General features: G+C 43.3%; 1 protein-coding gene across 2 annotated transcripts in view; it reads left to right on the top strand.

The window, feature by feature from the left end:
* Positions 1-13,536, top strand: part of LOC106599779 (voltage-dependent R-type calcium channel subunit alpha-1E) — an 88,862-nt gene that overhangs the window by 38,737 nt on the left and 36,589 nt on the right. For both annotated transcript variants that reach the window (XM_045714728.1, XM_045714727.1), the window contains exons 3-5: positions 1,149-1,252; positions 1,404-1,562; positions 13,096-13,286. In XM_045714728.1, coding sequence (XP_045570684.1) covers positions 1,149-1,252; positions 1,404-1,562; positions 13,096-13,286 — 454 coding nt within the window. The remainder of the gene's footprint in view (positions 1-1,148; positions 1,253-1,403; positions 1,563-13,095; positions 13,287-13,536) is intronic.

Below are 13,536 nucleotides of genomic sequence, written 5' to 3'. Positions count from 1 at the left end.
ACCCAGTTACTACAAAGATACAGGTGTCCTTCCTAACTCTGTTGCTGGAGAGGAAGGAAACCGCTCAGGGATTTCACCATGAGGCCAATGGTGACTTTAAAACAGTTACAGAGTTTATTGGCTATGATAGGACAAAACTGAGGATGGATCAACAACACTGTAGTTACTCCACAATACTAACCTAAATGACAGAGTGAAAAGAAGGAAGCTTGTACAGAATAACATTTTTCAAAACATGCATCCTGTTTGCAATAAGGCACTAAAGTAAAACTGCAAAATATGTGCGCCCTGAATAGAAAGCGTTATGCTTGGGGCAAATCCAACACAACACATCACTGAGTACCACTCTTCATATTTTCAAGCATGGTGGTGGCTGCATCATGTTATAGGTATGCTTGTCATCAGCAAAGACTGAGGAGTTTTTAGGATGAAAAGAAACAGAATAGAGCCAAGCACAGGCAAAATCTTAGAGAAATACCTGTTTCAATTAGCTTTCCAACAGACACTGGGAGACAAATTCACCTTTCAGCAGGACAATAACCTAAAACACAAGGCCAACTATACACTGGAGTTGCTTACCAAGAAGACATTGAATGTTCCTGAGTGGCCTAGTTACAGTTTTGACTTAAATCAGCTTGAAAATCTATGGCAAGACTCGAAAATGGCTGTCTAGCAACTTGACAGAGCTTGAAGAATAAAAAAAAAAGAATGTGCAAATATTGTACAATCCAGGTGTGCAAAGCCGGTTTGTGTCAAGAACTGCAACATTGCTGGGTTTTTCACGCGCAACAATTTATTGTTTGTATCAAGAATGGTCCACCACCCAAAGGACATCCAGCCAACTGCCACGACTGTGGGAAGCATTGGAGTCAACATGGGCCAGCATCCCTGTGGAACGCTTTCGAAACCTTGTTGAGTCCATTCCCCAACGAAGTGAGGCTGTTCTGAGGGCAAAAGGGGGTGCAACTCAATACTAGGAAGGTGTTGCTAATGTTTGGTATACTCAGTATAAATTATAATTCAATGTACACCACTTCCGCCCCAAAACCGCTTATTCATAAACCACACTGCTTATTAACCGTTGATCCCACTGGAAAATATTCATTCAATTTTTTATTCTGAATCTGATCATGTATTTCTATCTGCAGAATACTGGCAACAGCAGGGGCCCACATGAACATACCAGTGGATCTGCGGACCCTGAGGGCGGTGAGAGTCCTGAGGCCCCTTAAATTGGTCTCTGGGATCCCCAGTGAGTACCGTCAATATCTACCAGCATATCAATATAATTTACAGTGTCATAATACTTCAATATGTACCTTACTATAATGTCTAACTCTCAGAGGCAATCAGACATTAACTCTTCACACGTGTGTGTGTGTGTTATAACATTTTATCATCAGGCTTGCAGATCGTGCTGAAGTCCATCATGAAGGCCATGGTGCCCCTGCTCCAGATCGGTCTGCTCTTGTTCTTCGCCATTCTTATGTTCGCCATCATCGGTCTGGAGTTCTACAGCGGGAAGCTCCACCACACCTGTCTACCTACTGCTGACATCCTGGGTAGTTACATACTCCAGTCTCCCTCACACTCTCTGTGTTTTATACACTACCCCACACTCCCTCATACTCGCTCTCTACCCAAAACCTCTTTGCCCACTTCTACTGTACCTCTATCCATTAAAGAGGTTCCCTTCCCCTCCGTGTTGCATTTTCACAGGGTCCTCATCTATTTTCACAGGGTCCTCATCTCTATTATCCTGTATTTGACAATCTCTCTCTCTTTCTGTCTCTCACGCTCTCCCTCCTGCATCATTATTAAGAACATCTTTATACTGCTACTCTTTACCTGACAGCTTCATGAGGACCGGACTGTCCCATCTAACCAGTGGTGGAAAAAGTACCCAATTGTCATAGTTGAGTAAAAGTAAATATACGTTATTAGAAAATGACTCAAGTAAAAGTGAAAGTCACCCAGTAAAATACTACTTGAGTAAAAGTGTAAAATTATTTGGTTTTAAATATACTTAAGTATCAAAAGTAATGGTTTAAATCATTTCACAATCCTTATATTAAGCAAACCAGACTGCACAATAAAAAATATATATACTGTATATTTAGGGATAGCCAGGGGCACACGCCAACACTTCGACAATAATTTTCAAACAAAGTGTTTAGTGAGTCTGCCAGTTCAGAGGCAGTAAATCAAATCAAACTTTATTTGCCACATGCGCCGAATACAACAAGTGTAGACTTTACCGTGAAATGCTTACTTACAAGCCCTTAACCAACAGTGCAGTTCAAGAAGAAGAAAATATTTACCAAGTAGGCTAAAATAAAAAGTAATAATAAAAAGTAACACAATAAGAATAACAATAATGAGGCTATATACAGGGGGCACCAGTACCGAGTCAGTGTGCAGGGGTACAGGCTAGTTGAGGTAATCTGTACATGTAGGTGGGGGCAAAGTGACTATGGCTAGGTAACAAACAAACAGAGAGTAGCAGCAATGTACAAGAGGGGGGGTATCAATGTAAATTGTCCGGTGGTGAATTTTATGAATTGTTCAGCAGTCTAATGGCTTGGGGGTAGAAGCTGTTGAGGAGCCTTTTGGTCCTAGACGTGGCGCTCCGGTATCACTTGCCGTGCGGTAGCAGAGAGAACAATCTATAACTTGGGTGACTGGAGTCTCTGACAATTTTATGGGCCTTCCTTTGACACCGCCTATTATATAGGTCCTGGATGGCAGGAAGCTTGACCCCAGTGATGTACTGGGGTGCACTACCTCTGTAGCGCCTTACGGTCAGATGCCAAGCAGTTGCCATACCAAGCGGTGATGCAACCGGTCAGGATGCTCTCGATGGTGCAGCTGTAGAACCTTTTGAGGATCTGGGGGCCCATGCCAAATCTTTTCAGTCTCCTGAGGGGGAAAAGGCTTTGTCGTGCCCTCTTCACGACTGTCTTGGTATGTTTGGACCATGATAGTTCATTGGTGATGCCGCTCCACTACAGCCCCATCGATTTTAAGGGGAACTTTTCCTGTAGTCCACGATCAGCTCCTTTGTCTTGCTCACATTGAGGGAGAGGTTGTTGTCCTCGCACCACACTGCCAGTTCTCTGACCTCCTCCCTATAGGCCGTCTCATCATTGTCGATGATCAGGCCTACCACTGTTGTGTCGTCAGCAAATTTAATGATGGTGTTGGGGTCGTGTTTGGCCACGCAGTCGTGGGTGAACAGGGAATACAGGAGAGGACTAAGTACACACCCCTGAGGGGCCCGAGTGTTAAGGATCAGCGTGGCAGATGTGTTGTTACCTACCCTTACCACCTGGGGGCGACCTGTCAGGAAGTCCAGGATCCAGTTCAGAGGGATGTGTTGAGTCCCAGAGTCCTTAGCTTAGGGATGAGCTTCGAGGGCACTATGGTGTTGAACGCTGAGCTGTAGTTGATGAACAGCATTCTCACATGTGGAGTGCGATTGAGATTGCGTCATCTGTGGATCTGTTGGTGCTGTTTGCGAATTGGAGTGGGTCTAGGGTGTCCGGGAGGATGCTGTTGATATGAATCATGACCAGCATTTCAAAGCACTTCATGACAACCGATGTGAGTGCCACAGGGCGGTAATCATTTAGGCAGGTTACCTACGCTTCCTTGGGCACAGGGACTATGATGGTTTGCTTGAAACATGTAGGTATTACAGACTCGGTCAGGGAGAGGTTGAAAATGCCAGTGAAGACACTTGACAGTTGGTCCGCACATGCTATGAGTACACGTCCTGGTAATCCGTCTGGCCCAGCGGTTTTGTGAATGTAGACCTGTTTAATAAAGGTTTTGTTCACATCAGCTACCGAGAGCGTTATCACACAGTCATCCAGAACAGCTGGTGCTCTCGTGCATGCTTCAGTGTTGCTTGCCTCGAAGCGAGCATAAAAGGCATTTAGCTCGTCTGGTAGGCTCACGTCACTGGGCAGCTCGTGCCTGGGTTTCCTTTTGTAGTCCGTAATAGTTTTCACATCCGACGAGCGTCAGAGCCAGTGTAGTAGGATTCAATCTTAATCCTGTATTGACGCTTTGCTTGTTTGATGGTTCGTCTGAGGGCATAGCGAGATGTCTTATAAGCGTCCGGATTAGTCTCCCGCTCCTTGAAAGCGGCAGCTCTAGCCTTTAGCTCGATGCAGATTCCTCAATGCCATTGGATGAATCCCGGAACATATTCCAGTCTGTGCTAGCAAAACAGTCCTGTAGTGTAGCATCCGCATCATCTGACCACTTCCGTATTGAGCGAGTCACTGGTACTTCCTGCTTTAGTGTTTGCTTGTAAGCAGGAATCAGGAGGATAGAATTGTGGTCAGATTTGCCAAATGGAAGGTGGGGGAGAGCTTAGTATGCATCTCTGTGTGTGGAGTAAAGGTGGTCTAGGATTTTATTTTACCTGGTTGCGCATGTGGCATGCTGGTAAAAATTTGGTGAAACTGATTTAAGTTTAAGTTTGCCAGTTTGCCTGGAGCGCCGCTTTTGGATGAGCATTTTCTTATTTGCTTACGGCCTTATAGAGTTGGTTGAGAGCGGTCTTAGTGCCAGCTTCGCTTTGTGGTGGTAAATAGATGGCTACGAAAAATACAGATGAGAACTCTCTTGGTAGATAGTGTGGTTGACAGCTTATCATAAGGTACTCTACCTCAGGCAAGCAATACCTCAAGACTTCTTTAATATTAGACATCCCGCGCCAGCTGTTATTGACAAAAAGACACACCCCCCCACCCCTCGTCTTACCAGAGGTAGCCAGCCAGCTCTATATTGTCCGTTTCTTCGTTCAGCCACGTCTCGGGGGAAACATAAGATGTTACAGTTTTTAATGTCCCGTTGGTAGGATAATCTTAATAGTAGGTCATACATTTTATTTTCTAACGATTGCACGTTAGCAAGGAGAATGGATGGTATTGGGAGTTTACTCGCTCGCCTCCGGCTTCTCAGATGGAGCCCCAATTTGCGTCCTCTTTTTCGGCGTCTTTTCTTCACGCAAAAGGTGTGGATCTGGGTCTGTTCCAGTGAAAGCAGGTTATCCTTCTCGTCGGACTCGTTAAAGGAAAAAGTTATTTTTGGTCATAATGGACGGTAGCAGCAACATTATGTACACAATAAGTAAAAAAATAAGTTGCACAAAACGCAAAAAAAATAAGAAAATTGCACAATTGGTTGGGAGAATGTAAAACGGCAGCCATGTTCTTCGACACCATCTTTTCAAAAAGGATGACAAGGGATGTTCTCTTGATAAGTGCATGAATTGGATAATTTTCCTGTCCTGTTAAGCATTCAAAATGGAACAAGTACTTTTTGGTGTCAGAGAAAATGTATGGAGTAAAAAGTAAATTATTTTCTTTAGGAATGTAGTGGAGTAAAAGTAAAAGTTGTCAAAACTATAAATAGTAAAGTAAAGTACAGATACACCACTGCATCTGACTCTACTCTACAAAAAAATATTTTTGTTTTGTTTTTATTTACACAGTAATGTTTCAAACTGCTTGTTCTAACTAGTGTACTGTACTTATAGGCTTTTAATGTGCACAGATTTGTAAGGTGATGGCATTCGGGCAAACATATTATTCATGTTTGGGAGTTAACGTTATTTATAATAAGGGTTACATGGAGAAAATCTGACCTCTGAAATGAAAATGGATGGCCCTCCCTTCAGCAAAATATATTTCACATAAACCCTCCCTGAACACTTAAAGAATAAACAGGTGACCCTCCCCTATACCGCAAATAATAATGAAAAAGTGGATAGCAGAGAACATGTCTATCGTTTACCCTGACTTCTTATATAGACCAGAGCCTTAGATATGCAGTTTTAGAAACTGTTATTCATCCTGTAAGCATGATATGGCAATGCAGGAATTTTGATAGCTCACAGGGCTGCGGGCCAGAAGGTTGTGGGTTCGCAGACCACCATGGACAAGAGTAGGGGTGGAAAGATCTCCTTTATAGTAAAAACCTTACATGAATCTGTTGTTGTATTTGCAGGTCCGAGAAAAAAATGGCCTTTTATAAAAAATGTCACACAATTGTACTTAATTTTACATATTAGCGGAATCGTATTTTAATACCACACAAGTAATTGAAATGACAGGCTAAGAATGGACAGAGAGATAGACCTATGTGTTCATCTTATCATATTTCTCCAATGCCAAATCAGTGTGTCTTGTTTGCAACCAAACTGTCCTTGTTTTCAAATAATTCAATCTGAGACATCATTAGGATTCTGTGCATGGTGCTTTCAAAAGTTAGGCCTACCTTTCCACCCCAGACAGAGTAAGCCTACCGATGCAGAAAAATTACAGCTTTAACAGCTGGCTACTTTTCTTCCATGGCTTAACCAACGAGAGAAGGTCACAAGTGTTTCCTTAAAAGCTGTCTGAGTTTAACATCTTCTATTGTACAGAAAGTGAATAGCTTAATCAATTGATAGTGACATAATTAGATTATTTCCCAAGCAAAGTCAGCCCGTGAATGTCAAAAAACGAAAAAGGGATATCCCCATATGCATCTTTTCCGGGTATTTTGCTGCTTGTTTCTAGCATAAAGCATCGCCGATCAAAGCGCTCTTATAGATCATTTTATGTAATCAGATCCGTTTCATTTTCTTCAAAATACCTATTTCCGGCGCCGACAGAGATGGCCACCTCGCTTCGTGTTCCTAGGAAACTATGCAGTATTTTATTTTTTTTATGTGTTATTTCTTACATTGTTACCCCAGGTAATCTTAGGTTTTATTACATACAGTCAGGAGGAACTATTGGATATAAGAGCAATGTCAACTCATCAACATTACGACCAGAAATACGACTTTCCCGAAGCGGATCCTCTGTTTGGCCTACCCCCCAGGACAATGGATCAGATCCCAGCCGGCGACCCAAAACAACGACGCCGTAGAAGGGGCAGACGGAGCGGTCTTCTGGTCAGGCTCCGTAGACGGGCACATCGCGCACGGCTCCCGAGCATACCACTCGCCAATGTCCAGTCTCTTGACAGCAAGGTAGACGAAATCCGAGCAAGGGTAGCCTTCCAGAGAGGCATCAGAGATTGTAACATTCTCTGTTTCACGGAAACATGGCTCACTCGAGATGGGCTATCTGAGGCGGTACAGCCACCTGGTTTCTTCACGCATCGCGCCGACAGAAACAAGCATCTCTCTGGCAAGAAGAAGGGCGGGGGTGTATGCCTTATGATTAACGAGACGTGGTGCGATCATAACAATATACAGGAACTCAAGTCCTTTTGTTCACCTGACTTAGAATTCCTCACTATCAAATGCCGACCGCATTATCTACCAAGAGAATTCTCTTCGATCCTAATCACAGTCGTGTACATCCCCCCCAAGCAGACACATCGACGGCCCTGAAAGAACTTCATTGGACTCTATGTAAACTGGAAACCACATATCCTGAGGCTGCATTTATTGTAGCCGGGGATTTTAACAAGGCTAATCTGAAAACAATGCTCCCCAAATTTTATCAGCATATCGATTGTGCTACCAGGGCTAGCAAAACCCTAGATCATTGTTATTCTAACTTCCGCAACACATATAAGGCCCTCCCCCACCCTCCCTTCAGAAAAGCTGACCACGACTCCATTTTGTTGCTTCCAGCCTATAGACAGAAACTAAAACAGGAAGCTCCCGCCCTCAGGTCTGTTCAACGCTGGTCCGACCAATCGGATTCCACGCTTCAAGATTGCTTCGATCACATGGACTGGGATATGTTCCGCATTGAGGCGAATGATAACATTGACGAATACACTGATTCGGTGTGCGAGTTCATTAACAAGTAACAAGTACCCACAGCGTCTATTAAAACATTCCCCAACCAGAAACCGTGGATTGATGGCAGCATTCGCGCAAAACTGAAAGCGCGAACCACTGCTTTTAATCAGGGCAAGGTGACCGGAAACATGACCGAATACAAAGAGTGTAGTTATTCCCTCCGCAAGGCAATCAAACAAGCTAAGCTTCAGTACAGAGACAAAGTGGAGTCGCAATTCAACGGCTCAAACACGAGAGTTATGTGGCAGTGTCTACAGTCAATCACGGACTACAAAAGAAAAACCAGCCCCGTTGCGGATCACGATGTCTTGCTCCCAGACAGACTGAACAACTTTTTTGCTCGCTTTGAGGACAATACAGTGCCACTGACACGGCCCGCTACCAAAACCTGCGGGCTTTCCTTCACTGTAGCCAACGTGAGTAAAACATTTAAACGTGTTAATCCTCGCAAGGCTGCAGGCCCAGACGGCATCCCTGGCCGCGTCCTCAGAGCATGCGCAGACCAGCTGGCTGGTGTGTTTACAGACACATTCAATCAATCCTTATCCCAGTCTGCTGTCCCCACATGCTTCAAGAGGGCCACCATTGTTCCTGTTCCCAAGAAAGCTAAGGTAACTGAGCTAAATGACTACCGCCCTGTAGCACTCACTTCCGTCATCATGAAGTGCTTTGAGAGACTAGTATGAAGTGCTTTAAGGACCATATCACCTCCACCCTACCTGACACCCTAGACCCACTCCAATTTGCTTACCGCCACAATAGGTCCACAGATGACGCAATCGCCATCACACTGCACTTTGCCCTAACCCATCTGGACAAGAGGAATACCTATGTAAGAATGCTGTTCATCGATTACAGCTCAGCATTTAACACCATAGTACCCTCCAAACTCATCATTAAGCTCGAGACCCTGGGTCTTGACCCCGCCTTGTGCAACTGGTTCCTGGACTTCCTGACGGGGCGCCCCCAGGTGGTGAGGGTAGGTAACAACATCTCCACCCCGCTGATCCTCAACACTGGGGCCCCACAAGGGTGCGTTCTCAGCCCTCTACTGTACTCCCTGTTCACCCATGACTGCGTGGCCATGCACGCCTCCAACTCAATCATCAAGTTTGCAGACGACACTACAGTGGTAGGCTTGATTACCAACAACAATGACACGGCCTACAGGGAGGAGGTGAGGGCCCTCGGAGTGTCAGGATAATAACCTCACACTCAATGTCAACAAAACAAAGGAGATGATCGTGGACTTCAGGAAACAGCAGAGAGAGCAGCCCCCTATCTACATTGACGGGACAGTAGTGGAGAGGGTGGAGAGTTTTAAGTTCCTCGGCATACACATCACGGACAAACTGAAATGGTCCATCCACACAGACAGCGTGGTGAAGAAGGCACAGCAGCAGCGCCTCTTCAACCTCAGGAGGCTGAAGAAATTTGGCTTGTCACCAAAAACACTCACAAACCTTTACAGATGCACAATCGAGAGCATCCTGTCGGGCTGTTTCACTGCCTGGTACGGCAGCTGCTCCGCCCATAACCGTAAGGCTCTCCAGAGGGTAGTGAGGTCTGCACAACGCATCACCGGGTGCAAACTACCTGCCCTCCAGGAAACCTACACCACCCGATGTCACAGGAAGGCCAAAAAGATCATCAAGGACAACAACCACCCGAGCCACTGCCTGTTCACCCCGCTATCATCCAGAAGGCGAGGTCAGTACAGGTGTATCAAAGCTGGGACCGAGAGACTGAAAAACAGCTTCTATCTCAAGGCCATCAGACTGTTAAACAGCCATCACTAACATTGAGTGGCTGCTGCCAACATACTGACTCAACTCCACCCACTTTATTAATGGAAAAATGTATGTATTTATCACTTTATATTATATAATGTTTACTTACCCTACATTACTCATCTCTTATGTATATACTGTACGCTATACCATCTACTGCATCTTGCCATCTGATGTAATTAAATGTACCACTAGCCACTTTAATAAACAATGCCATTTATATAATGTTCTCATACCCTACATTGCTCATCTCATATGTATATACTGTACACTATACCATCTACTGCATCTTGCCATCTTGATGTAAGGTATCACTAGCCACTTTAAACAATGTCACTTCATATAATGTTTTCATACCCTGCATTGCTCATCTCATATGTATATACTGTACTCTATACCATCTACTGCATCTTGCCTATGCCGTTCGGCCATCACTCATTTATATATTTAAATGTACATATTCATATTCATTCCTTTACACTTGTGTGTATAAGGTAGTTGTTGTGGAATTGTTAGGTTATATTACTTGTTAGATATTACTGCACGGTCGGAACTAGAAGCACAAGCATTTCGCTACACTCGCATTAACATCTGCTAACCATGTGTATGTGACAAATAAATTTGATTTGATTTGAAAATCTTAAACTAACAAGCGGTAGGCCTGTGCTTTTTTTTTTTGCCATTTTCTTTAATAAAAGGTAGGCCTATGGCATACCCTCTCATACCACCACAATTCGAGTTTTGGTTTTAACTTAACAACCCTTCACTGACTCGGCTATTTAACTCCCTAGAGTCAATTGCCGCACCAGTGCGTCAATCTAAATTAAATAACCAAAAAATCCCTATCAAAATCCGTTTATTTAAACCAGAGATATCAGTTTGTTTTTACTTTGGCAACTCACGTAAACGTCTGTAGCTTCGGAACGGTTTGACCTATAAATTATTATGACCAACCTCTAAAGGGGAGACTGTCACGAACACGATGGTGTTTTCCGTTTTGACTTGTCTGAAGTGTGTACCGTCGATGTGCCAACTTCTGTTTGGTAACGTCCGAACTGTTTGGGCTACAAACTAATGGGAACATGATGGTGTTCTCCGTTTTCATCTACAACCCCCAAAAGTGTCACAGGACTCGTCTGAAGGTAACCGGTACCGGTTTAAAAAAGTGAATGGAAGTATGAAGGTAGTTAAATATGTGTAAAAAAAAAATATATATATATATATATATATCCTGAGTTTTTTTTTTAAATATCTCCTAGATTTAGGACAGACACTTCAAAACCTTGTTTCTTACGATTAGTTTTTTGATTGTTTTGGCATTGAATGTGTTATTCAATGTGTTTCTATGGGCTTTAGTAGTAAAGGCCCAAAGAAAAAGTTTTTTTTTGTTGTTTATAACTTAAGGGGTCCAACAATTCAAAATCAAATAGCTAAATGATCCATGGTATAACCACCTTAAAACAATTCCATATGTCAGCTTAGCACCCCTCCCTCCTCCTCCAACGTCTTAGACTCTAAATAATTAAAGAGTGCATTGTGGGTGGAAGAATAACCAACAAATCTATGGCTATAGCAGCCTACAGCCTAATTTTGTCTGTCAAACAGGTAGGCCTACCTCTTTTTTCTTAAATAGGAAGAAATAGGCTCCAACACAAAACCCTCTTGTTGTTATTAAAGTCGAATTAAAATTGTGACGGTTGAAATAAATTATGCCTACTAGAATTTGACTGCTTTCAGCACCATGAGCTGTCCATTTTCGATTGATTGTGCCGCGGCACCACAATGTACATTAAGTTACTCGAATCTGGCTTATTGTGAGGTCAATAAGTTTAATAAAAACATCAGGGGCAAGAAACATATTGTTTTTAATCAAATCAATTACAGTAGTAGCAAGCTATCAATGTTGACCTCCGGTCCTCCTCCTCATCTTCGCTCTCTCTTCTCAAACTGAACAGAACATAGGTTATATGCTAGTTCGCGCGCAAGAAAGTACATTTTTTGGAGTAGGCCCAATCAAAACCTATTTTTGGTAGAAACCTTTGACTCACCTCCTGAACTACCACCGTAGGCCTACACAGCGCAGCCATTAGTTATGCAGCACACAAAAAAAGCAGAGCAGGCTGGGGCTCAGGGTTGGAATATCCATTTCCGTGTGTAATAAAGCCTAGTTTAATTTACACCATCCCATTAGCTATCTTAGAAATATAACTTTGCTCTGTGCTTCTCCAAGCGTGCACTTCGTAGCCTATAGGCTATGGATCACTTGATTGAGACCACACTAAATAGCATATAGGCACACTTGATATTGCACACCCAGCAGAGAATCAGAGATGAGGGACGGCATCGGGCACACATCGATATATAGCCTAATAAGCAACTAATTCTAAAACACTGAGAAATATAAAAATGTCATCAATTACAAATTACATGACCCCAAACCCTCCCCATGACTGAAATTGAACATGACACTCCCCCATTTTCCTCCAGGTAACCATTCTGTAAATTGGAATCCATCCCTTAATACGCCCAACTGGGCTCCCTAGCTACCCATTTAATTAGTCAACATTAATTACTCTGTAATCACACAAGCCATTTTTATAAAATATGGTTTAACACAGTCAGATATGATCTCTCCAGAATGTGTATTTCTCAACCCTCAATTCACGAAGCAGCACTGACCCCTGGGATGTTGGTGACCGGTCCCTGAGGTGGTTAGCTGAAACAGATTCAGTCAGGTTTCAAGTGCAAGTTTTTAATCTAAGCGGTCCTTGAAGGAGGAAGGATCACAGCTCTCCTGTTGTAATTAAGGTTAACGCTCTTAGACATACGCTACTCCTAAACCTTATTGCCCTCTTAAAGAGCAATCTGCATTTCAAACAAAAACAAAGCGTTTACCCTGCCACTGTTTTGGTAAACAGCTGAGGGATGGGGCTGGAGAAATGTAACCACTCTCAAATTCATAGACAGAGTTATGGATGCCAGGACTGACCATCCATGATATCAAAATGTTAGTTTTAACAATGTTTTGAGGATATACAGTGTTTGTTCTCAATTACTTTGCTTACAAACAATGGAGTATCATTTTTTACATTTAGCAGACACACTTACAGTAGTGAGTGCATACATTTTCCAACTGGTCCCCCGTGGAAATCAAACCCCCTACCCTGGCGTTGCAAGCGGCATGCTCTACCCACTGAGCCACACGGGACCTATAAAACAAGCTTATATTTTGGGTTCAGATGGGCAACGACAGTTGAACTAAGCTAATGGGTTTTTTATAAGTTACATTCTTCAAAAATCAATGGGTACATATCATTCATTTAAAAGGTCTAAATTGGATGTAGGCAACTTTGTCACATTGAAAAGGTCAGATGCAGCGCTAATGTAATCAAACAATGAAAAAGCTGCGACACTGTTATTTTTGTGTAGAAAGTAACAAGCTACCTACACGTTAACCTCCACAACCCCTGCCTTGTCCTGTGTTAGAAAATGAGACGATGGATACGACCGAGGTGGAGTTTGCGTGTGGAGTGAGGAAGTGTCCGGAAAAGTATGACTGCATCGGGTCATGGATTGGCCCCAACAACGGCATCACCCAGTTTGACAACATCCTGTTCGCTGTGCTCACTGTCTTCCAGTGCATCACCATGGAGGGATGGACAGCTGTACTCTACAATGTGAGAACAGATTACTCAAAGTATTTTTTAGGAACTATTTTTAAGGTAGAGACATTGAAGTAAGGGATAATCAATGAGGGGCTATGTTGTCCTGTGGAAATAACCCACAATGTGCGTGTGTGATGCGTTCCCGGCGCACGGCATTGTGGCACAGCTTCCGCATTGTGCTTGATTTCCAGAGAATGCATAGCCCCTTGTTCTTACATAGTAACTCTTCAGTAGTGAAGCGTTAAGTCTGTACCTGTATTTA

Source organism: Salmo salar, chromosome ssa03, assembly GCF_905237065.1.
Source record: "Salmo salar chromosome ssa03, Ssal_v3.1, whole genome shotgun sequence".
NCBI lineage: Eukaryota > Metazoa > Chordata > Actinopteri > Salmoniformes > Salmonidae > Salmo > Salmo salar.
The sequence above is the reverse complement of the archived record's forward strand: the minus strand, read 5'-3'. Positions and strand labels throughout refer to the sequence as shown.